Raw genomic sequence first — 24,465 nt, 5'->3', positions numbered from 1 at the left:
CTAAATGATATTACCAGTACTGTTTAAATCCTTTGGTAAAATGAGGTATACCTCTCCCATTAGTTTAAAACATGGCCCAATGTAAATTGAAGAAAGGCCTCCATCAGAATGCAAGTATTTTTGGTAAATGGCTTAAAGAACACTGCTTTTGAAAAATAACTCCATGGATATTTATTCTATTACTGTGGAACTCAAATTTTTTCTTAGAATGAAAAAGCAAATTCAGGTTGATCAAAAGCAATAATATTTCACAAACAATAATTACACAAACCCAGGAAGTATTTTTTAAGAATAAAACTTTGGGACTTCCAGCCAAGATGGAGGCATAGGTAGATACGCTGTGCCTCCTTGCACAACCAAAAAAAGGACAATAATAATTTAAAAACAAAAAACAACCAGAACTGACAGAAAATCAAACTGTATGGAAGTCTGACAACCAAGGAGTTAAAGAAGACACATTCATCCAGACTGGTAGGAGGGGCGGAGTCGGGCAGCCGGGACAGAGAGGACTCACAGCAAGGTGGTGGCTGGAGGACTCAACAAGGCAACAGATTGTGGAATGGGGCACACAAGGCTGCAGCTGGCTGGCAAGGTGGCAGCTAGTGGATCAGGCAGTCCCACATTCGCACACAGATAAACCAGATGAAACTGAGGAGCAGGATGGACCGTGTAACCCAAGGCCCCAGCAAGGAAATAAAGCCTCAAAACACTGGCTGAAACATTTGTGGGGTTGAGGCAGCAGGAGAGACTCCCAGCCTCACAGGAGAGTTCATTGGAGAGACCCACAGGGTCCTAGAATGTATACAAATTCATCCACATGGGAAGCAGCACCAGAAGGGCTCAATTTGCTTGTGGGAAGTGGGGGGAGTGACTGAAATCAGGCAGAGAGCAGAGCAAGCACTATTGTTCCTTCTCAGACCCACATACAGTGTCACAACCCAGCAACATGGGTTGTCCAGCCCTGGTGAACACCTAAGGCTCCACCCCTCACTACGTCACAGGTACATTAAGACAAAAAAAATGGCCCAAATGAAAGAACAGATCAAATACAACTAAGAAAAAATACAACTAATCAACAAAGAGGTAGCCAACCTATGAGATGCATAGTTCAAAACACTGGTAATCAGGATGTTCACAGAATTGGTTGAATTTGGCCACAAATTAGATGAAAAAATGAAGGGTACACTAAGTGAAATAAAGGAAAATGCACAGGGAACCAATAGTGATGGGAAGGAAACTGGGACTCAAATCAGTGGAGTGGACCAGAAGGAAGAAAGAAACATCCAATTAGAAAAGAACAAAGAAACAAGAATTCAAAAAAATGAGAGGCTTAAGAACTGCCAGGACATCTTTAAACATTCCAACATCTGAATTATAGGGGTACCAGAAGGAGAAGAGGAAGAGCAACAAGTAGAAAAGTTATTTGAACAAATAATGAAGGAGAACTTCCCCAATCTGGCAAAGGACATAGACTTCCAGGAAGTCCAGGAAACTCAGAGAGTCCCAAAGAAGTTGGACCCAAGGAGGAACACACCAAGGCACATCATAATTACATTAGCCAAGATTAAAACTAAGGGGAGAATCCTAGAAGCAGCAAGAAAAAGGAGACAGTTACCTACAAAGGAGTTCCCATAAGACTATCAACTGATTTCTCAAAAGAGACCTTACATGCAAGAAGGAGCTGGAAAGAAGTATTCCAACTCATGGAAGGCAAGGACCTACATCCAAGATTGCTCTATCCAGCAAAGCTTTCATTTAGAATGGAAAGGCAGATAAAATGCTTCCCAGAGAAGGTCAAGTTAAAGGAGTTCATCATCACCAAGCCCCTATTATATGAAATGTTAAAGGACTTATCTAAGAAAAAAGTTAAAAAACATGTACAGTAAAATGACATTAAACTCACAATTATTAACAAACACACCTAAAACAAAAACAAAAACAACCTAAGCAAAACAACTAGAACAGGAACAGAACCACAGAAATGGAGATCACATGGAGGGTATTAACAGGGGATTGGGAGGGGGAGGAGGGAAGTACAGAGAATAAGTAGCATAGATGGTAGGTAGAAAATAGACAGGGGGAGGGTAAGAATAGTATGGGAAATGTAGAAGCCAAAGAATTTGTATGTATGAACTAAAGGGGGGGAATGTGGGTGGGAGGGGGTGTGCAGGGTAGAGGGGAGTGAAAGGGGGAAAATGGGACAACTGGAATAGCATAATTAATAAAGTATATTTTTAAAAAAGAATAAAACTTTGTAGTATTTAAAATTTTTATACTAGCCGCAAATTGAAACTCCATCTCTAAATTTTTATATATCAAAAACCTTAATTTTTAACAAGCAATATTATGAAATAACTGAAGTATAAAATTCCTTATTGATGGTGAGAAGTATAGGATCTCAATTTTAAGAATGTTTATGTTTTCTGAAGGATTCAGAAAACTCAAACATGAGTTTTTACTCAGGGATCTGAAACCCAAATTAGAGAGGTGGTGCGGATTAAACAGTTCGAGAATTAAATCCTAAACCATATAAATACTAATTAAACAATGTGTTACCTTCATTCCAGAAAATTCAGAAGGATAGGCTGAACTGAATTTGCAAAGAAGAACAATATCCTCTGGGAGGAAAATAAAACGTAGGCTTGAGCAAAAATATAAATGGACAAAGGACTATGAGGACATTGGTGTAGGTAGACCAGTGGGCCCCTGCTAAAATCAGGATGAAGAATCAAAGACAGATCTTAGTGGGCTTGGAAGCCAGGCAAGAGGAGTATATACACTTTGATAAGTCACCAATGAAGAGTCACAGTCGCATTCTTGAGCAGGACATGATATGATGAAAGCAGTGTTTTGAGGCAATTGCTTGTGACAGAATGTATGATGACTTTGGGAAAGAAAATAGACTGGATATAGAAAGAGGCTATAAAATGTCATTTTTGCCATGGAGAGGTGGTGAGATGCTGGTCTAGGCATGTGGTTATAGAAATGAAACAAAAGAAAATAAGAGTTCTTGGCAGTGTAGATGGAAGGGTATGCCCATTATAAATAGTTAAGGTGATTTTATAAGTCTTTAAAAATGCAAGTTGAATGAAGGAAAAAACTATTGGTGACATCTCTTAAAACAGACTAGGAAAATAATCATAGGAGTGGTAGAAGTGGGGGATATGGGAAGAGCAGACAAATGAAAGGGGGTAAAGAATTTAATCTTGGATAACAATTAAGATGACATCATGTCTCCTGCAACCCTTTTTAATGGAAGCCTCAATTCTTTTCTACTCTGTAGACAATTAAATGGCTCATTGCTCCCCACATACAGCTCAGTCTATTCTTTATCTTTTAAAATTCCTATTATTTTAAAAAGTGCTGGAATCACTTTTTCTCTTCTTCCTCTGCTCTGCTCTCCTATCATCACTCTTGGTAGCTTCAGTGTTCACCATCACCATCTGATATGCCCACTTCATATTTTTACACCTCCCTACACTTTTCTTTATCCATTTAATGAGCTACAGTCACCCCACAAGTCTTCACATGGAATTCTCCACCCCAGCAAGGACTGAGTCAGACCTTTTTCTCTTGGAGTTCATCCTCCAAGATGAACGCCATCCTCTCTTGTCAATTCTGTCCTCTCTCCTACTATCCCAATCTCATTTCTTTTTCATACTCATTTGTTAGCCACTTGTAACATTAACTCCTAGCCTAGCCTGAAGTCCTCCATAAGCCCTTGCCACTAAGTACTCTGCTCTTATGAGCACCCTCTTCTTCCAAAGATGGCCTGATCACCAAACTGTGCATTCCCCCTCTCCTGCTGTGTGCCTTTGCACCATTTTTATCAGTTACCTATTTATTTTACCCTCATTATCTTGGTTAATTACTGCTTTATCTACCATGAAACCTGGAAGTAATTTATATAGCCTCTTCATCCTTTAACCCCCAAGATTAATCCATTAACAGTTTCTGTCCATGTTGTCTATTTATTATTTTTCGATTATATCCCCTGCTTACATCATCATTATTTCTTGCCAAATCCCACTCATTCTACATGGTTGCCAGAATAAATCATGTAAAAGTCCATTCTGAACATGCCATGCCTCTGTTCCTCTGTGCCTCTGTCCCTGCCTACTGCCTTTCATTATTGTAAATTACCTACAGGAAAAATGTTCAAACTGATATGATACTTCCACATCTTCTGAATGTGACCACTGATGTTTTCTGCTTCCTACTGCACACTGGCAGTATGCGCATCCCAAGATACCTAATCTCTGTCCCCTTGTTCATTCCTTTCCATCTAGAGAGGACACTTTTTGCTTTTCCCACAATACCTCTCCCACATGTTAATAGGAGTTATTTATCCCTCAGAACTCAGCTCAGAAGTCATTTCTGCTAGTACCTTCCCTGTCCCAATTTTCCTGTCTTTGTCACTTCCACCTACTCTACCTGCCTTAGCGGATGTTGTTTCCTCACCTTCATGGTCCATAGCATACTGTGAATATTTCTGTTCTGAAATTTACTACTTTCCTTCTGGACCCTAAATTCCTTGCAGGAAAGCAATGTTTGAACTAATCTTACTTATTTCTAACTCCAGTACCCGGTTGCATGCCAGGTACATAGGAGGCACTTAATGTATGTTTGTTGAACAGTTCAGTTGGACTCACCCTGGCATTTAAAAGTTCCTTTTATTTTCTCTTGATTCCCATATAATGGCTATTCCACACATTCCCATACTCCTTGGTTTCTGAGGGCATCTTATTCTTCTCACTCTTGGAGGTTGGTCAACCCCTCACCATATGATTGGAAGAGACTTCATCTTCTGTCTTATCTCTGCACTTAGAATACAGTTGCTTCTTCCTGCATTCTCTTCCTGCTTTTCTGCCTCAGAGAAAGGCCTTCCCATTCTTGGTCTCCTGCATCTGATTCTTAGCAGCTCTGTAACATCAGTCATGCTTCCTTTCTAGCATCTTCAACTTTCCCTTCTCTCTTTGATTTCTAACTCATTGAAAAGACATAAACCATCTTCTATTTTCAAAAAGAGCTTTTTTTTTCACCTTTTTACTTCCATGAGTTTTTCTTTCCTTTCCTTCCCTGACACATTTCTTGAAAAAGTAGTTTATGATTATTAGTTCCTGTTTCTTCACTACTTCATCAATTCTTGAACCCTAAGAGACCAGCTTGTATTTCAACCGATCTGCTAAATGGCTTTCTCCAAGAGTATGAATCCTCAAAATAAATTCCTGTTTCTTAGCCTTCATTCCCCTGACATGTCTATATAACTCAATGCTGAAGAAACCATTCTCTCCTAGCTAGCCAATGTGATATTATTCAAGTTTTCCTCTTAATTTTTTAGGTGTCTCTTTGTGGTCTTTTTTGTAATTCCTTTTCCTACCCCCTAAAAAATATGGATGTACATATCTCCATGTCTATTTCACACCATCATATATACCGTTCTTTGTGTGAGTGCCAGCCTCCCAGACTTGACTGCTAGCCACTTTTAAAGGTTATGAATAATATTTTATATTTCTTTAGGACATTCAACATAGCAATTTTCTCAGAGCTGCCTGGGAAACATTTGTGGTTGGACTGACTACAAATAAGTGATAGATTAAAGTAAATAATATAAAACAAATAACCAGAGATATAAAAATCAATGAGCTTCTCCAAGCCAATAAATAAATGGAAGAGCAAATTGCTTCAAAAATAAACATAATAAATACTAGAAGCATTCAAGAAATTCTGAGTTTTTATAAATTTACTCTCTTGTAATGACTGAAATAGAGAATAAATGACATCACAAGAAGGAACAAGGGAATAAATTCATTTCTAGCACTTTCTGACTTTTTTAAAAATTTATAGTATTATAGTCTGATGCACAGAATATATCTATATACATATAATTTTTATAGTAATACAGTGAAGGTTCCCAAAATAAGTCATGTCATGAATTTAAAAGTAACTTTATATTATTTCATATCAATTCATCTGGACCAAAATAGAAGTGAGTCAGATCTTAATGACAAATGTCCTACTATACCAGTCATAAGTTGTAAATAGATCTCCACACTTACACCAGACTCATGGAAAAAGGCAGTTGCCTCAGTGATCCTGAATTTAACCCCCTATTCACCAAGCCTAATGTATTTCCAGCCCAGTTCCAAATGAAAAGGCCTTAATTGCCTAACCTTAAAGTACTAGGCAGTATCATACCCCCATCTGTGGAACTCTTTACATGGCTATTGGGGATGCTCTTTATCTGGAAGTCTGGAGTTGCTATAAAACCAACCTATGGACCACTGTAGAGAAATCCTGAAACCTAAAATATCTCCTGGGACTTGGCTGGATTCCTGGGGAAGTTTCCATCTACACAGCCCCACTGTTGTCTACTCCTTGTGTTTCTGGCCTGGCCACTACTAGAGATATGGAAAATAAAGTACCTGAGCAGGGACATTTACCCCAAGTGTGCTGTCGAATCTCTGCTGCTGCTTAGCCAGAATAGAAGTAATTCACTTAAATATTGTCAACTCTTCATATTTGTGAAATATGAGCCCCTTACTCTAGATAAACATCAATTTTTATAGTTATAAAAGTGATAGAATATGTAATCCAAGAATCTTCGAGCTATTTATAATTCTAGAAGTTATAATCATTCAATTCATTGTCTTTATTTTAGTGATAATGATTATTTTTGTTATATCTTTCTTGTTTACTGTATTATTCTCTCTTGCATATTGTAGTTTTTATCAAGCTGTTTAACCATGACTGCCTTGCTGTTGTGTTTTCTTTGGGCCTGGGCTTTAGCCAGGGAATTACTGATATTCTCAAAATTCTACCAGCCTTTTGGGAAGATGTCATCAGGGCATAGGGCACTGTGGACAGTGACCACATAAAGTACTCTCACCAATACCCAAAGCCCAGGGTAAACTGAAGAATTTTGAATGTGATGATTTGATATAGATGGCTAGGTAACATCCAGGATTACCTAGAGGTTTAAAAAACTGTAGTGATCTGTTAGTTTCTGACCCTTTCCACATTGAACAGTCTAGTCTGTAGCTGGTATGTTTGATTACTGTGGACATCAGGAATCAGAACAAAAATAATTCCCCAAGTTCCTTTGCCCTCACACAGAAGTCTGTCTAGTCCCCTCCAGTCTACTATACTACATAACCAGATGTAAAGCATCTTGGGACCTAAAAAAAAAAAAATACCATTTACAAGTTGCTGTCAATAACCACATTATTCTCTAGAATTACAGGCAGAAAAGTGTTTACCACTTCCTGACTTCTCTGGCTGACTCATCATTGACAGTGAACAGGATAGGTTGATAAATACATTGCAAGTTCTGACCTGTGGTTTTAAAAAATTGAAAGACAGTAACTCAGCACAGTCAAAGAACAGTGAAGGATTGAACCAATAATTCAACCTGTTTCAATCCTATGAGAAATATGTCCTGGCTGGCGTAGCTCAGTGGATTGAGCGCGGGCCGGGAACCAAAGTGTCCCAGGTTCGATTCCCAGCCAGGGTACATTCCTGGGTTGCAGGCCATAACCCCCAGCAACCACACATTGATGTTTCTCTCTCTCTCCCTCCCTACCTCCCTTCCCTCTCTAAAAATAAATAAATAAAATCTTTGGGAAAAAAAAAGAAAGAAATATGTATTAAAGAATTAAAGAAAAAGGCTTAGCCTGCACTAGCCTTAATAAGTACTTGGGATTTTACTGGTCTCAACATTTGTCTAATTCCTTGTTCATCTCTGTCCCTTCCCTATCTCCTCACCTTCCCCATCCAGCTGTGACAACCATATCACAGAACTTCATTTTGTCCCCTATCCTCTTCTGCAGATGCAAAGGACATGAGTGAATTTGAGACTGAAGGCTTCTTTGCTTTGCATCACCGTCGAGGAGCCATCAAACAGGCCAAAGTCCATCATGTCAAGTGCCATGAGTTCACTGCCACCTTTTTTCCACAACCCACATTCTGCTCTGTCTGCCATGAGTTTGTCTGGTATGGTAACTTGGCATTTCACTCCAAGCTTTAGGTTATGCATTTTGTTGCATCCTATCAACCCACCAGGCCCAGCATGCTCCACCTCAGGGGAACATGCCAAAATAAATACTACATGAGAGTTTTCAGTGACCTCACCTGGATTGAGAAGACTTAAAGTGTGTGATTCTATGGAAGATTTTATAACGTGGCTCTTGTAGTTCCAAGGATTTTGGATTCTGATTAAATGGAAGGCTGCTGGGGTAAAAGGGAATGGACAGAGGAGGTAGATATCCTTATTGTAAGAACAGTTTTACAGCTGAAACTCCCACCATCTCAACAGCTTAACTGTGCTGGCACTAATGTCTACAAACAGACAACAGCTTTCCCATTGGAGCTAATGAGTTTAGATGTTTACAGTGCTCTTGGGTGTTTTAACAGCCCTTGAACAGAGATTGGTTCAATCCTCAGTAGCCACATAGCAAAGGCTATGATAGAGTGGAGACTTGAAACAACTCCTATCTCCAGTCTCAGGCTGCTTTCTTCTTAATGGGGTGTTCTTCCCTTTGAATGACTGCAGAATCCATTAATGCACAACCCCAGCTTAACCAGGGTATCCAAGGGCAAAGAAACTTTTGGTGGATTTTTATCAACCTGTTTTAATCTGATGACCTGAAGTTCCTCCTCCCTTTCTCGTAGTGAACATTACTCAGGTATGATACTCAGAAAGAGGAAATGAAATGTTCAGATGTCTTTGCTGATCTATATTGAACTTAGTGAGACAATGAATTTTTAAGTGCAGAACATGGAAATTTGCTACTAGGAGGTAGTGATGCATTTTCAATCAGGCATTTTAACCTCTATGTGTTTACTTCGAAAATACACCAATGAGAGGGCAATTAATGATAGTTCATTTATTTTATCATCAGACACTTAACAAAGCAGTGGGAAAAAAAAAAAAAAAAAAAAAAACAACAACAACACATATTAACACTCTTGGCAAATGATACACCAGGGCTGCTAATGAGAAAATGTTCTGTGATAGTAGGAAACCATGAGATCTCATCATGTTTCAGGTGTTTGTGGTGCTGCTGTTGGTTTGAATATCCATATAAATCAAACCTATGCTTTATTGCAGGGGTCTGAACAAACAGGGCTATCAGTGTCGACGTAAGTAAGAAAGATTTCTGTTGTATTACTATCATTCCTTTGTACTGGTTCCTTAACTTCTGAAAATCTTAAGCTGCAATCATTTCTTTTCAGAATGTAATGCAGCAATTCACAAGAAGTGTATCGATAAAGTCATAGCCAAGTGCACAGGATCAGCTGTCAATAGCAGAGAAACCATGGTAAGTATTTAGATTCTGCTCTTTGTCTAAAATATGATGATTGTATCCTAATGTTAGATTTTACAGCCCACTAATTCTTTTTAATAATGCCTGAACTTGAATCCTTAAGCTTATTGGTGATCTCCCTAAACCCCTTTCCTCCTCAATAATTGTTACTGAGATCCATGACTAGGGTGTGAATTTTAAAAAGCACAATAAGAATTTTAGTGGCTGTGCCTCTTCTAGAGAAACATAATAGAAAGTGACCAGAAAGCATAATTTGATCAATTATATGAGAATGACTCCTGTGGTATCTATAGCAAGAAGTGTCAGTTAAAGAGTAGAGGCAATGATAATAAAATATAGATATAATCATTTACAAGGTTAGAAAAAGATGATGATACATGTATAATTCTCATATTAAGGGTAAATATTTCTTTCAGAATGGACTTTGAGGTATATAATTTGAGGACAAGTTAGATTTTACTTCATGCAGAAGGGAAGCTGAGTTAGAAAGTCAGGCAGCCTTCCTTCTCCCACCCTCCCCTCTCTCATTCAACAAGTATTATTTATTGGGTGTATAATACATGTATGTACTCTGTACATAGCAGAGTACAAAACAGATGTGGCCCTGCCTTTCTGAACTTGACCATAAAGCTAAAGAAACAGACATTAACAAATGACTATGTATAGTTTCCATTTATATTAATTAGATACTATAAAAATAGCCAACAAGGTGTGATGATGGAGAAAAACAGAGTGGCTCACTTAGACTGAAGGTCAGGGACTCTCCCGAGGGAGGGGGCACTTAAGCTAAGAGCTGAAGGGTGAAAGGAGCCAGCTGCATGGAGAGCAGGAGGAAGGAGCCCCTAGACAGACTGACAGGCTCCATGGGAGGAAAGAATCAGCATGTTCTAGGAACTGAAATGAGAGCATGTGGCTGCAACAGCAAGGGCAAGAATGGAAACATGAAGCTGGGGAACTTGGCAGAACCTAGAGAGTGGGTCTTTAGATCCTGGAAAAGAGGTTGGATTTTATTTGACTTGCAATGTAAAGTCCACTTTGTGACTGCTGGTAGGGAAAATGGTGGGTTGTGATGTGGAAGTAAAAATCAGAGGACGGAGTCCCACCAGGGCAGAAGTGTGGTGATAGTAGAGATGGAGCAAAGTAAGCAGATATTTTAAGGTGATTTCAATATTCCCAGTGACTGTTTTCCAGTGGACAAGATGTGGAGATTGAAAGAGAGCTGAGTGATGGCTGAGTTTCTGTCTTGAGCCGTGGGGTAGATAGCAGAACCTTAAGGATGTAAGTAAGACTGGAAGGGGAGATCTGGAGAGAGAAATTAATATTTCAGTTTTGGACAAGGCCAGTCTGAGGTGCCTAAGGACATCCAAGTGGAAGTATCAAATAGGCAATTTTATATGAGCTTGGAATGCAAAGGGCCAATGGACTAAATCTATATATTTGAGAGTAACTATCATTGGGGTAGAATTTAGAGGTGCCAGAGAGATTTCCTAGTGAGTATAGGGAGAAAGGAGTACAGGGTCAAAATACTGATCCCAAAATAATTTAAAATTAGATGTTAGGTAGAAGAGAAGGAACTTATTTAGACAGGGCTCTTCATATACTAAGAGTGTGTGAAAAGGCAGGGCTTAGTTCAGTGCAGCTGAGATGCTGAAAACAATGATGGTCACATGGAGATTTTTGGAGGCCTTGATCAGAGAAATTTCAGAGGATTTATAAAGGTGGTGCCCTCATTGGCCAGCACTGGAAGATGATAACATGGAAACAACTTATGTATTAATATTATGGTGAAGATTAAATGTGAAGGAGATCATTGAGGTCAAACAGTAGCTGGAAGGAGGTAAGACACAAGGGGTGGAAATAGTCCCATAGCTAGGGAGCAATGACAGGTGGATGAAGCTGGAGAGAGGAATGACCAGAGCAGTCAGTCTTGGAAAGAGGGGAAAAGATCCACATGTTCTAAGGATGTGGAGATGGGTCTCTGATGGACAGATGAACATTTCATCAATTGTATCAGGAAGGGAAGAGATGGCTCTAGATTAAAGTAGGTTTATACATTTGGGCATGGATAGATAAGAAAGTTTCTCTTAGACAACGTACATCCTCAGTGGAGTCTGAGGATTGCGAGAAGGAAGAAAAGACACTGACTTGCTTTCAGGGGAAGGATCTGGAAATGATTGTCCTTAGAAATGGGAAAGGAAGGGAGTAGGAAGAAGCAGTAGGATTGCCAAGCACGGTTGGAAGTCCCTTTGAATTTGAGGGTGTCAACCTGCACAGGTATGTGATTTTATGCAGCAAAGGGATGGGTACAGAGAAAGCAAATTTACTGAATTTTCCCAGAGTAGAATTTCTTTTAAAATTTAGAGCCAGAAAAGGATAATATTTTATTAAAGTCACTCTGCTAAGGTTCAAAGAGGTTAAAGTAGTTTGTCTATGCTCAACCACCTGTAAGTAGCAAAATTGGGGCTAAAATTCAGATCTCAGTCTCCCAGACCAATGCTGTTGTTTGCTTAAATCCAACTGCCACCTCCCAACCCACCCTCCTGCTCCCTTTACTTGATGCCTCAGCTTCTGTGGAGAATCACACATTGTAAGCATGACTGTTAACCCCAAAGGCTAATGTCTAATTGAAATAGGACCACAGTATATTTGAGGGCCACAGTATAATTTTAAATTTCCAAGTAGCTGCATTAAATAAAGTAAAAAGCAACAGGCAAGATTACTCTTAGCATTATATTTCATTTAACCCAATTGGTCCATTATCATTTTAATATGTAATCATTATAGAAAATTAATGTGATATATTTTTTTCATAGAAAGTGTTCAAATTGAGTGTGCATTTTACACTTGCAGCACACCTTCTCACCACCTTGCACATAATTCATTTGACTCTTGGGGTTAAGTGACTATCATGTTGGAAAGTACAGCTCTTTGGTTTTTCCCAGATGTTTGGGCAGATTATGATTTAAAGTGGGAGCCTTCTAGCCTGGATTTGGACATTAATTGTTCATATTCGCATGGAAACAAATATACAAAATGAGTTTGAAGGTTATGTTTTCTTGGTTGAAAATGGCTAGTATAAGTGCTGGGCAACTTTTAAGCATGTCTAAATAGCCGTGGGAAAGACCCAATGCTGACCAGAGCCACAGCGGGCACTTTAGCTACATCACTTTAATGAATAAGGCTTCATTACTATGTATGTTCCCAAATGAATTGTTTAATTAAAAACTTAGGCAGAGATTGTAAGTCTTAAGTACATAAAACTTTTCATACTGTATAAGGATGCTGGTGTTCTTGTCAGGATTCAAACTGCCTGATTTTTTTGTTGTTGCTCATGAGATAAGTCTGACTAAAGGAGAGAAAATAAACTCTGGAAAATTGTAAAAAAAAAAAAAAGAAAGAAAGAAAGAAAGAAAGAAAGAAAGAAAGAAAGAAAGAAAGAAAGAAAGAAAATCTGCCATACAAATATCTACCACCAGCATCCCTCTCTCGTCTTCCCTCTCCCCATCCCCCAAATCATACATTCATTTTGAGGGAGAGAAGAGTAATAGTGAAAGAGGACAGGCTCTGATTCTGACAGCCAAGCTACAGGTATTGCAACTCACTGGCTGTGTGATGTACACAAGTGTCTTGCCCTCTCTGTGTTTAAATACCTCATCTGTCAAATGAGAATACTAATAGAAGCTATTTCAAATGGGATATTTTGATGATTACATGAAATATTCCATGTGTAAAGAGAGTACACGTGCCATATGTGTCCACAGCACCTGGCAGGACCTCCATCCACGCCCGGCCTCCCCAGTTCGTGTATAACAGGTGTGAAGTGCTTCACAGTTTAGGCTCTAATACGCTTTCCCTGTGGCCTTGTGTCCTCTAGAGGAGTCGTTATGTAACACCTTCCAAAGGTTAAAGCGCTAGCTCTGGGTTGAAAAAGAAAATATTTATATTAAAATAGGAAGCGAAGTGCAAGGTTTACTTGACTCCCATTTAAATAAATAATCCTCGTCCCCTCTTCCTGAAATGTTAGCCCCACGGTGGGAATGCCTCAGACCTCAGCGGGCTACTTGATATGTGCATGTCATGCTCTGGCCCCTTACCCCAAAAGAGCTAATGGCTGCCTGAGTTCCTTGGACGTGACTATGAAGTTTGACTAGTAAAAATCATGGTTTAAAATGCATACTGTTCCAATGTTGTTATTATTCTGCTCATTGTGCTCAAGTATCTGTTAAGACATATAAAGCTGGGGACATCACGCAGTCTCTTCTTTCAGTTCCACAAGGAGAGGTTCAAGATTGACATGCCGCATAGATTTAAAGTCTACAATTACAAAAGCCCCACCTTCTGTGAGCACTGTGGCACCCTGCTGTGGGGCCTGGCCAGGCAAGGGCTGAAGTGTGACGGTGAGTATCGGGAAGTGAGTGTGGACCCTGACAGAACACCTGCAGGGGGCAGATTCACAGCTTTAACAGAGAGCTTGGGGGGGGGGGGGGCGGCAGGGTGTGGAGGGCTGCCCTCTCCCAGCAGCTTGGAGGAGCCCCGGATGGGGACTGAGAAATGCCTGAAACAATAAGCCACTGCTGTTCTTTCTTACACACACACACACATACCACACACAAACACCCTAATCTTGAACCCAGATAAGTACAGTCACTCAGGTTACATGTCAAGGCTCCTGGCCCCGTTGCCTTCTGTTGTTGTGCCTGGTCCTGGGGAGAAACGAAGGCAGCATTTTTCCCCTGACTGACCACTTCCTTCGACCTGACCTGCTGTCTCCCTGGGCCTGGCCCCCCACTCTGCCAGCGTCAGCTGTGCCCCTGCCCCCTCCTTTGTATCAGCAAGCGAGAAACTTGCTGTGGCCCCATCAAGGAGCAAGCCTGGTGCATCTGCTCGGCTGATGGCAGGTCCCACACAGAGGAGTTCCGTGACTTAAGCTGGACAGAGTCTATCACCAAAGTGTGCTGCAAACTCAAAATCCCCAGGGAGAAGCCAAGTCCAGCTCTGACTCTGATGTTTCCTCAAAGGCCGCCAGAGCCAGAGCCGGCAGCCTTCACTGGTCAAGTTTTTCAGACTGACCCTGAGAAAACGCCAAGTTGCCAAGGCAATAGTAACCTTTAGAAACTGAGATGCTATTACACCAAGTTGAGAGGGTAGGAAGGAAAACATTCCAGTAGCAATGACGAAGCACTTCTGCCTTTTGACTGGGGGAGCAGGTGGGGACGGGGCCCAGATGTCTTCACAAAGGAGGGTTCCTGCTGCAGCAGACACTTTCTATTTTGACTTATTAAATATAGAAGCCACTTTTCTTGGCAGCCCTATTTTATTTTATGCTAATGCACATCTCGTCTTTTAAGTGACAGCAGTGCTGACTTTAGGTGAAAGATCACCATCGGCATCATCCCCCCTGCTCATCCCAATGGTGCTCACGTGTCTGGGGAGCCTGGAATGACCTCTTAACTGAGGCAGTGGGGTGCAGGTTTGTAATCATTACTGAAGACAAGACCCACGTGTAGTCAGAATTCACCTGAACAGTCCTCCGTAGCCCACAAGTACTGCTGTACACTTTCTTCTTCACACCTATCTGAGATGCATGGGAGGGCCTGGCATTGATCAGAATTAGCTTTACAAGTTCACAGGCAAGAAGTAACTTCAGATATTCTAATTCTACAAACCAGACATGGATATTCAAAGCCCCATCTGATGGCCTCCTGCTCTTGTGAGAGCCTGGACGCCCCACCCACTCAGGCCAAGGCGGTCCCAGCAGTGTGATTACGCTGAGCTTAGAACTTCCACGAGGATTCTTGGCATTATTTCACGGCTCACATGCCTGCTTTGTTCTGTCCTTTTCCAGTGTTCTTTCTCCTCCATTCCATTCCTGACTCCACTGCCCCACCTCCTGCACTTCAAGTAGCCCCCTCCCTCTTTTCTCTCTCCCCTCTCCCCTCCCCCTTCCTCCCTTCCCTCTTCTCCCCTCAGGTGTGTCATTCTCTGTCCTAGCTGCCAACACCCCAAAGTCCCTGCTGCCACTCCTCCTCATGCCCTCACCTTCGTCACTTCCTAATCCCTTCCCTACATCTCTTTCTCCCTCGTCTTTGCTGCATACTCTCTTTATCTTGCTTTCTTAAAAGCCACCCTCCTAAGTAGGGCCTCCCTTCATTCTTTCCTGCCTACATTCTCTCTCCATTATAATTCCCATGAAAATAGTCACCAAAAGAAACTGTTTGCACTCACAGAGACCGAGTCATCAACTAAGAGGTTAGTAACAAAGATGCATGACATTGTCATAGTAGGAGTGGGGCCTTTCTTCACAACCCTGTGTCAGAGACAAGCTTCCATCTGGCTACAACTTTAAGGAACAAAGTAAAACTCCCCAACCCCCTGTGCTAAGGTTGCAGAACTCAGAAGGGTAGCAGCCTTTGCAAACAGCATCTTTATTAAACATTGCACTGCAAGTGGATTTTTATGACTACATCTATGCATTTATACTGGGACAAGTGATAGCTGTATACTCATTTACACAGAAAATCCCTTTTATTGTGTTTTGTTATAAACTACCTGAGGAAGAGTGGGCTAATTAAAACTAAAGGTGAAGGCTGCTAAAATTTCATCTAGATATTTCAATACATATTTCATTATAACATATAATGAAGATGAAAGTTGTAATTAGTGAACACCTATTTGATGCCAATCACTGTGCTAAGTTTTTTTGCATACAAATGGGCTAATAATAAGATTAAAACTGCATGATTTGATATGTTCTCCTGCCTAATTCCATTTTAACAACCCCTATTGATATACCTTTGTAGAATCAAGAAGGAGTTGAGATCAGAGTTCTTTTAGCTAGGATTTGGAAATCTTTTTGAACCTTCCTTTTATTGTACTGGTGATGTTTTACAAGCACAATTTTAATTTTTTAAAATCAGCAACATGATACGATAGTTGTCTTCACACAGACACACAGGCGTGCACACCCCCCAACCGAGGAGGCTCCCATGGTCACAGTAAGTGGAGGGCAGATCTTCAGGACTAATGAATCAGAAAACTCCTGCAAGATCATGGCTGTCAGAGCTACACACCTCTGTAGGTGGTTTAGCTCAGCTAGCCCAACCCTCCCATGTGCTGGGAATGTGGTATCCAACCACTTTCCCTCTTCCCATCTCAAGTCATAAGCACACAGACCACCCCCCACCATCTCACTTTCAGTTCTGCAGACTGAGGTGGAACCCTGGGCTTCAGCCTAGAGGGCAGAGAAGTCTTTTGCAGCCTGTGTGGGGAAGAGGATGCTCGGGCTCTGGTCTAGGGTGAGCACGAGCAATCTTCAGTTCTAGCATTGCACATTACCACCAGTGAGAGCCAACGTCAATCTTTCTCTCTCAGCAGTGGTACAGTCTAAAGGCACCCTGACAGCAGATTTCCTCCCCTATCAACACAGCTCTGGTTGCATGTTTAGTGAGGATCACTTCCCAGCATCACTCGAGGAGCACCTGGTCTGTGACTGTCTGTTTCAGGAAGGGAAGGTGGATGAAAGCACTGCCCTAATGTATTTGTATTCAGTGTCTCCTTCTGCTGAGAAGATGGCATGGGCTTGCCAACTGTTCCTTCAATATACACATACCTAAAGAGGATCATGTGCAAAGTCCATGGCAGTAGGCTCTGTTGCTCTGGCTCATGGTGTCACTATCCTCCTTTCAGCATGTGGCATGAACGTACATCACCGATGCCAGACAAAGGTGGCCAACCTATGTGGCATAAACCAGAAGCTAATGGCTGAAGCACTGGCAATGATTGAAAGCACTCAACAGGTAGGTGACAAGTTCCTGCAATTTCAGCTCAACAAGGATTACTCCAGACCCTTTGCTCTTTGATCTGCAGCAGGTGTGTGGGACGACATGGAGTCTCCTTCTGAGCACTTGCCCTTCCCCTTGCATCTTCATGCCCATACCCTTCCCTTTGAGATATTTATTTAATGCATTTGTATTGTATGGACCTGATAAGGTCTTAAATTCATAGAATGATCAGGGACAGAAACAAATTCCTTAAAATTTTTGAAGATTCATTGCCAGCTTTTTACACCCACAGACTAGGGCTATTTAATAGCCTGGGGTGAACCCTTATATGTTAGACTCATCCCTAGAATGCCCTCAGAGCACTGAGTCCAGGGCAGCTTGTGCCTTTCGGTTGACTAGGATGCCTAATTTGCATATCCAAGAACAAACCCTCTTTAGGACTTGACCTTCCATTCTTATTTGCAACAGAATGCTATGCATAACATGAGAGAAACCAGTTAGCCCACAGAAAAATATGAGGAAAGTGAATAGATTCTGCTGGTACATAAAATCCAAATAGGCAGACTCTCACGGAATATAAATTCCAAAGAGTGCTGAGGGAAAGAGCTTTGGTTATCTTACACATTTAGTAATCTTAAATGTTTTTCATCCCTAAGGACATCACAGGCTGAGCTGTCACATCAGTGGTGGGTGGTCTGACTCTTTGTTTGTAATCTAGGCTCGCTGCTTAAGAGATACTGAACAGATCTTCAGAGAAGGTCCTGTTGAAATTGGCCCCCCATGCTCCATAAAAGGTGAAGCAAGGCTGCCATATGTACTGGCATCGGGGAAAAGAGGTAGCTATCCTGATCCCCATAGAATCAATGTCAGTAGTTTATTTTGATTAACCTTAACCTGAGTCTTCTGTATATAACTTCTCCATTTACCTGGTCTGATTCTTTTCTATTTAAAGATTACAGGCCTACAATAAGCTGAGGAACAAAATAGAAACAGAGACATGGATATATGGAACAGACTAACAGCTGTTGGGCAGGGGAGGCTGGATAAAAGAAGCTGAAGGGATGTATATAAAACACATAGACACACACAGACAACAGTGTGGTGATAGCCAGATGGAAGGTGGGATGGGGGGTAGGTGGAGATGGTGAAAGGCAAGGTGGAAAATGGGGATGGAAAGAGTCATTGTTTGGGGCGATAGGTGCACATTGCAGTGCACAATGATGTTGAGTTGCACTCTTGAATCCTATCTGGTTTTGTGAACCCCTGTTGTCTCAATAATTTCAATTAAAAAAGATTACAGATCTAACCACCAACTGTTAGGCTCCTACTTCTTAGAAGTGAAACCAAAACACACCATTAGGAAACCTTTTTTAAGAGGGTGGAAGGTTTGGAAGTAGGGGAGAAAATGGGATAGGTCTGGAAAAAACAACTGTAAAGTTTTCCTTAGAATTTTAAAATGTTTCTTCCTGTTACTGTTTAATGGCTTTACAGAAATAAATCCACCATAAAGCTCAGTGGTGGGAATACCACAGAATCGTCATATTCCGCACCTTTGAGATTGTTCTGGGTGGTGTAAGAGGAGAAAGGGCAAGAATAGCAGTGTCCAAAGTCCTTAACCCTTATGACACAACACAAGTCTATCCAGCCTTCTGTTTGAAGGTCGGTCATGAGAGGCTATGGCCACTTGACTCTGAAACCTGAATAGTTTCAGCATACATTATAAAATACTTATTTTCTATTTTCCTTGGATTTAGGGAAAATACGAAAGAGAAATCTAGAGACAGAAAAATAAATATCATTATTCCAGCCACCAAAAAAAGAAATAATAATTATGGGACATGCTAGTGGTACCATTGCTACAATGGCAATCGTATCCCAATATGTATCAAATCAACACACTGTACATCTTAAATTAATGCAATGTGATATGTCAAATATTTATAATAGAAAAAAGAAAAATCATATACAAGGGAGGAGGAAAGACTCTCAAAATGTTTTTCTATACCTCCTCTGACATGGGGTGAGAAATAAATCAACTTAAAATTTTTTCAAGAAAGGTTTGGATTAGATTTGGGAAGCAGACCATGACTCAGAGAGGACCAAAGTAGGCAGCATGTTGACGTGAACACTTTGACAAGTGATGCAATTCAGATCTTTAACAGTGTCCTATCCATTTTCTCTTCCCTCCCCTAGTAGGTCCTAGAAATTGATGCCACTGTGCCTGTGAGCCACACAAGCTATGGAGAACCATTTTTCCTGAAATTTGGTTTAAAATCCCTACTTGTCCTTGATTTGACATGTACTAAAAGTGTTCATCTGTGTTGCATATGGAGTTTTGCTGATTGGATTGTTTTTCAACTTAAAATTTTCCCCAATCTGTCGGATAGAGAGGCCCAGTTTGTGTTCTGATGAGAGGCTCACAGGGAGGAGGGGCCCCTCGTGCACAGCAGGAAACCCTGTCTGCGTTACTGCAGATGGATCTGGAATGGGGAAGTGGGAAAGAAAGTGTGTTCTCCAAGTAGCTAGAGTGACTGTCTGTTGTTACCTGTTTCCTTTTAACCACTGGTTGCCATTTTCAGAGCCCCAGGGAATCTCCTGGGAGTCTCCCTTGGATGAGATGGAGAAAATGTGCCATCGTCCAGAACCTGAACTGAACGTAGAAAGACCATCTCTACACATGAAACTAAAAATCGAGGATTTTATCTTGCACAAAATGTTGGGGAAAGGAAGTTTTGGAAAGGTATGATACCATATAGAATCCTACACCAACTTCCAAAATTTGAAGAGCAAAGCTCCTGGTCAGCGGAACTAAACTCTTAGGACCAGAACTGTGGGTGTGTGCACAGTGTGTTCCTGAGCGTTTTGTGACAGGGTTCAGATGTCTGTATAGGTAGAGACCCAGGGGCTCTAAGGAATAGCAGCCTCTGCTTCCTGGGAATCATCGTTCCCAAGCCATTTTGCTTTGAAGGTGTCCATCCCTCAAGCTTCTGAGTTTGATATCTTTGGACACCTCAGAAATAAGGAAGTGCTTCAGCCAGTTCCTACTTCACACCAGGTTTTTGTTTGGTTAGTGTTTTGTTGTTGTTGGTGGTGTTGTTGTTTTGCTCCCTTTTTCAAACCTGCAGTGTTGTTTGATTTCTTATGTGATTCTTTTTCTTTTGCAAAAGTCCCCAGCCTCATATTAGTTGGCGCAGACCATGTAACAAAATACCACACACTGGGCTGCTTCAACAGTTTCTCACAGTTCTGGAGGCTGAAATCCCAGATCAAGGGGTCAGCAGGGTAGTTTCTCCTAAGGCCTCTCTCCTTGGCCTGTCGGTGCCTCTTCTCCTTGTCTCCCTGTGGTCATTCCTGTCTAATCCCCTCTTGTTATAAGAACACCAATCATACTGGATTAGGGCCCAATTCAGCAACCTCCTTTTAAATTAATAATCTCTGCAATGACCCTGTCTCGAAACACAAGGACATTCTGAGGTTATGGGGGTTAGGACATCAACATATGAGTTTTTGGAAGGGACACAATTCAGCCCATAACACGGCCATAGCTTGAGAGTCCTGGGAAAAGCTTCATGGAGAAAGTCCCTCCTCTAAATTCTTCCTGCTGCACACTCCAGCTGTGGGCTGTCTCTGCCAGTCGCAGCTGGCGAGGAGATGAAGAAGGCATAATTTAAGAAGTTACAATCAGTTATCAGTGATGGGAGAATATTTGCAAACCAGTGATTGTAAAGAGGAATAAAACAGAATATAGGATTTTAGGTTATTTCCAATATTAAGCATATCTAATGTATGAATGGCACTCTCCATTTATATTCTTGAATATGACACCTATGAAAATTTTAACCAGAGACTACTATTCCATGAATATGCATGTCCGAAGCTAGCATTATGTTCAGCACCTGCTCACCAGACTTTGGCTAGAAAGCTTACCCAGTTTATTTAATAATAAACAAACTAAAAGGCAACTGATTATTGTCACAGCTGAGTGCCATCATGCTATAATTGGGGTTTGGACTAAACAGCAGCGCTTCACCTTTGACAACATTTATTCTGCCCTGCAAACTGTAGCTGAAATCCATTAATTCATTTAGTCCATTTCCACAATAATATGAACCACAGCAGGCCCATTTGGCATTAATCTGAGTGTAATAGGGAATTTTATAGCCAGGCTTCACTGTAATTTAGCATCAATTAATGTGCAATCATAACCTGTTACCAAAAATTGAAAGTACATTATAAAGATGGAAATTACCTTTTCAGCTCCTTACTTGATGGCTGGTTTTTGGATGTTTTATTGCAAGAAGCAGTTACCAAAAGAGTCATTTTAATTGTTAATGAAATGTTTACCTTTCTTTATTCCTGTGTGTATTGCTTCACTGGAACATGGTTAATAAGAAAGACATTAAGTTAAACCTATAAGCCTTAGTAAATACCTGGCACAAGTGAGAGCTTTGCGTGTCCTCTGCTGTGTGCCTGGCCATCAGTACCCTGGGTCCCTACACTCCAGGAGGACAGCACTGTGGGGCCCATGGAGAGGAGGACAAGGCATCAAAGCCACAGGACAACCATTTCCTTTGCTCACAAAACAGAATACTCCCAAACTATTCCTCTTCCTTTTTGCTCTCCATAGGGAGTGTGGCTCCTCACCAAAATAGTAGCCTCTATATTCTTGTTCTGTATCTACTTCTAGGCCCAAGAGAACAAATGGCATGTTTTCTGACGCTATACACCTTATTTATTTGCCTGAATTTGCATCTAAGCTCTTTACTCTCTATCAAGCCAGCTACCTCATAGCTATGGGTCTGCGCTGTATTATTTTACACATAGACATGCACTTTCACTACTGGTTTAGCATCATTGACTTCAAGAATCCCTAAAAGTCCATAAATGAAACGAATGACAAGTATTCTTAGTAACTGTCATTTAGAAAGCATTTTGTAATTCCCAAATCACTTTCCCCTGTGGCGTCCCATTGGATTTTCACAGTGGCCCTGTAAGTGAGAGAATGTGGTGGCAGTTCTCTCTTTTACATGTTAGGAAACCGAAGCCCAGAGAGGTTAACTGGTTTGCCCACATTCCCGCAGCTAGGAAATGTCTGTAAAATGAGACCCGAGCTGGAGTTTTCTGTCTCCAAATGCCATGTCCTCGCAGCTGTCTGTCATCTGTGGCTGCATCATTTGCAAAGACGAAACTTGTAGAAATTCTCTGTTAGGTGCCATCTGGTGTCCTTTCATGTGAGATTCACAAAATCAAGAGAAAAAGTAAACTTTGGAGTTAGATTTTACACTGAGTAGCTCCATTTTGAATTGAGAAACTTAAGTTTCTCTTTGATCCTACTTTTTTATTCCTATTTTTCTTGAAGAGTGTTCTCAGCTAAGAATTAAAAGATAATAAAATGACATAGCATGTGGAAAGTACAAAGCAGAATGCCTAATACATAGTAGGTTTTGAAACTGTGATTGGTGTCTGTGCCATTAGATAAGATGGTATGTGTTCTTCCCCCCGCCCCCCGCCTTTTTTTAATCCTTACCTGAGGATATGTTTATATTGATTTTAGAGAGACAGGAAGGGGGAGAGAGAGAGAGAGAGAGGGAGAAAGGCCAATGAGAAAGAAATATTGATTAGTTGCCTCTCATACATGCCCTGAGCAGGGATCAAACCCACAATCTTTTGATATATAGGATGACCCTCCAACCAACTGAGCCACCCAGCCAGGGCAATGCTGTGCGTTCTGTAAGCAAGTCAGGAGAGCTCTATTCCTCAAGGATTCTTTTTTTTTTTTTTTTTTTTTTTTTTTTTTGCCTTGAAAAACTGGGTAAAACTTGGAAAGGTTTTATGCTTATTTGCAGTGAGATTTCAAGTATAATCAAGTCCACCTCTCTGCTACCTGCTGCTGCTTCTGTCAGTACACTCAGGATCCTGGGCAGACAGGGCATACTTTTTTAAATACAATTTTTCAGGGACCGAGAATAACCCATCCAATTGCACACTAGTTTTGGGAAACACTTGGAAAAGTACAAAGAAAGTATGAGACTGTTAGGGGGCATCCTAAACCATGAAGTACTCTATTTTGTCTGTATAAAGGGGACAAAGAGGGTTGAGAAGGAAGCCTCCTTTCACATCTTCCTCAGACTTGTCCCTTCTTTAATGAGTGCAAATTCAAATTCTAAAATGAAATTATTTCTTCCCCTTCTTTCTAGGTCTTCCTAGCAGAGTTCAAGAAAACGAATCAATTTTTTGCAATAAAAGCCCTAAAGAAAGACGTGGTTTTGATGGACGACGATGTTGAGTGCACGATGGTGGAGAAGAGAGTTCTCTCCTTGGCCTGGGAGCACCCATTCCTAACACACATGTTCTGTACGTTCCAGACCAAGGTATGGCTTCTGTGCAGACAACCCTGGTCTGCCTGCCCCTAGAAAATGTGCCTGTCCCAGCACAGTGCCCCTGGTGGCACCCTCATTGTGAGATGTGGGGTACAGTCTTTATATGTTTCATCTTTACCTTTCAGTCCACCTTTCATTCATCCACACAAGTTTCTTCTCCTCAAAATACCGTCGAAATGTTACTTAGAATTTTTTAATGTAGTCCGTTGGGAAAGGGCTTTACTCCTGGATTTGTTTGTTTGCATTTGTAGAATTTGGTTTAATGGTTTAACTTGTATAACAACTAGGATTTGTAGTGGTTTTGTGACTTGTTTGGCAAAGCAATGCCTTGTGAGGGAAAAAAAAAATGACACCTGTGTGTTCACCTACATACATCTATTTGAAGAGACAAAAGTTGTAAGAGACTGAAAGGCATATGCGCTGTTGTCTTCCTTTCTCAGGCCAGCAGAGGGGCCATCTGTACCAGGGCCATACCAAGGAGCCCAGGCCCAAGCACTGAGGGAGGGGCTATGTGGTCAGGACTTGCTCCTGCTCTGGGAATATTCTCATCGTGGTCTCGTTTTTCCTTGAAAAAAAATAATTACTTTTTTCCTGACTCAAAAGTTATCCAGGATCATTTTTAGAAAATTTGGAAAATACTTACACACTTAAAGAAGGAAATCATTTATAATCCTACCCCTCGGGCATATTCACCATTCATACTTTGAAGCTCATCATTCTAGATTTTTCCCCCAGTGAATTTTTTAAAATAAAAATAGCAGCCTATTGTAAATATCAACTGTTCTGTAACTCGTATTTTTAACACTCTATTTATACATCTCACATCCGTGGATATTCTTCTAGACCATGATTTACCTAATTAGAATATTTCTAGCTTTTTGTTCTGATTTAAATAACACCAAAGTGAACATCCTTGTCCTTCCTGATCTCATGCACAAGCTCAATTTTTCTCTTCATTTTTCTATTCTCCTTCCATTC

The 24,465-nt window shown here is 40.9% G+C and overlaps 1 protein-coding gene across 6 annotated transcripts in view; it reads left to right on the top strand.

Moving 5' to 3' along the window:
• Nucleotides 1–24,465, top strand: part of PRKCQ (protein kinase C theta) — a 121,175-nt gene that overhangs the window by 60,397 nt on the left and 36,313 nt on the right. For 5 of the 6 annotated variants that reach the window (XM_036024454.1, XM_036024439.1, XM_036024449.1 and 2 more), the window contains 8 exons: nt 7,830–7,992; nt 9,110–9,141; nt 9,235–9,320; nt 13,594–13,723; nt 17,013–17,122; nt 17,826–17,943; nt 19,687–19,847; nt 23,305–23,478. In XM_036024454.1, the coding sequence (XP_035880347.1) occupies nt 7,830–7,992; nt 9,110–9,141; nt 9,235–9,320; nt 13,594–13,723; nt 17,013–17,122; nt 17,826–17,943; nt 19,687–19,847; nt 23,305–23,478 (974 nt within the window). The remainder of the gene's footprint in view (nt 1–7,829; nt 7,993–9,109; nt 9,142–9,234; nt 9,321–13,593; nt 13,724–17,012; nt 17,123–17,825; nt 17,944–19,686; nt 19,848–23,304; nt 23,479–24,465) is intronic. The other variant, XM_036024460.1, reaches the window with a different exon arrangement.

This window comes from Phyllostomus discolor, chromosome 1, assembly GCF_004126475.2.
Source record: "Phyllostomus discolor isolate MPI-MPIP mPhyDis1 chromosome 1, mPhyDis1.pri.v3, whole genome shotgun sequence".
In the NCBI taxonomy this organism is placed as follows: domain Eukaryota; kingdom Metazoa; phylum Chordata; class Mammalia; order Chiroptera; family Phyllostomidae; genus Phyllostomus; species Phyllostomus discolor.
Note: the sequence above shows the minus strand (reverse complement) of the source record. Positions and strands in the feature narration are given on the sequence as shown.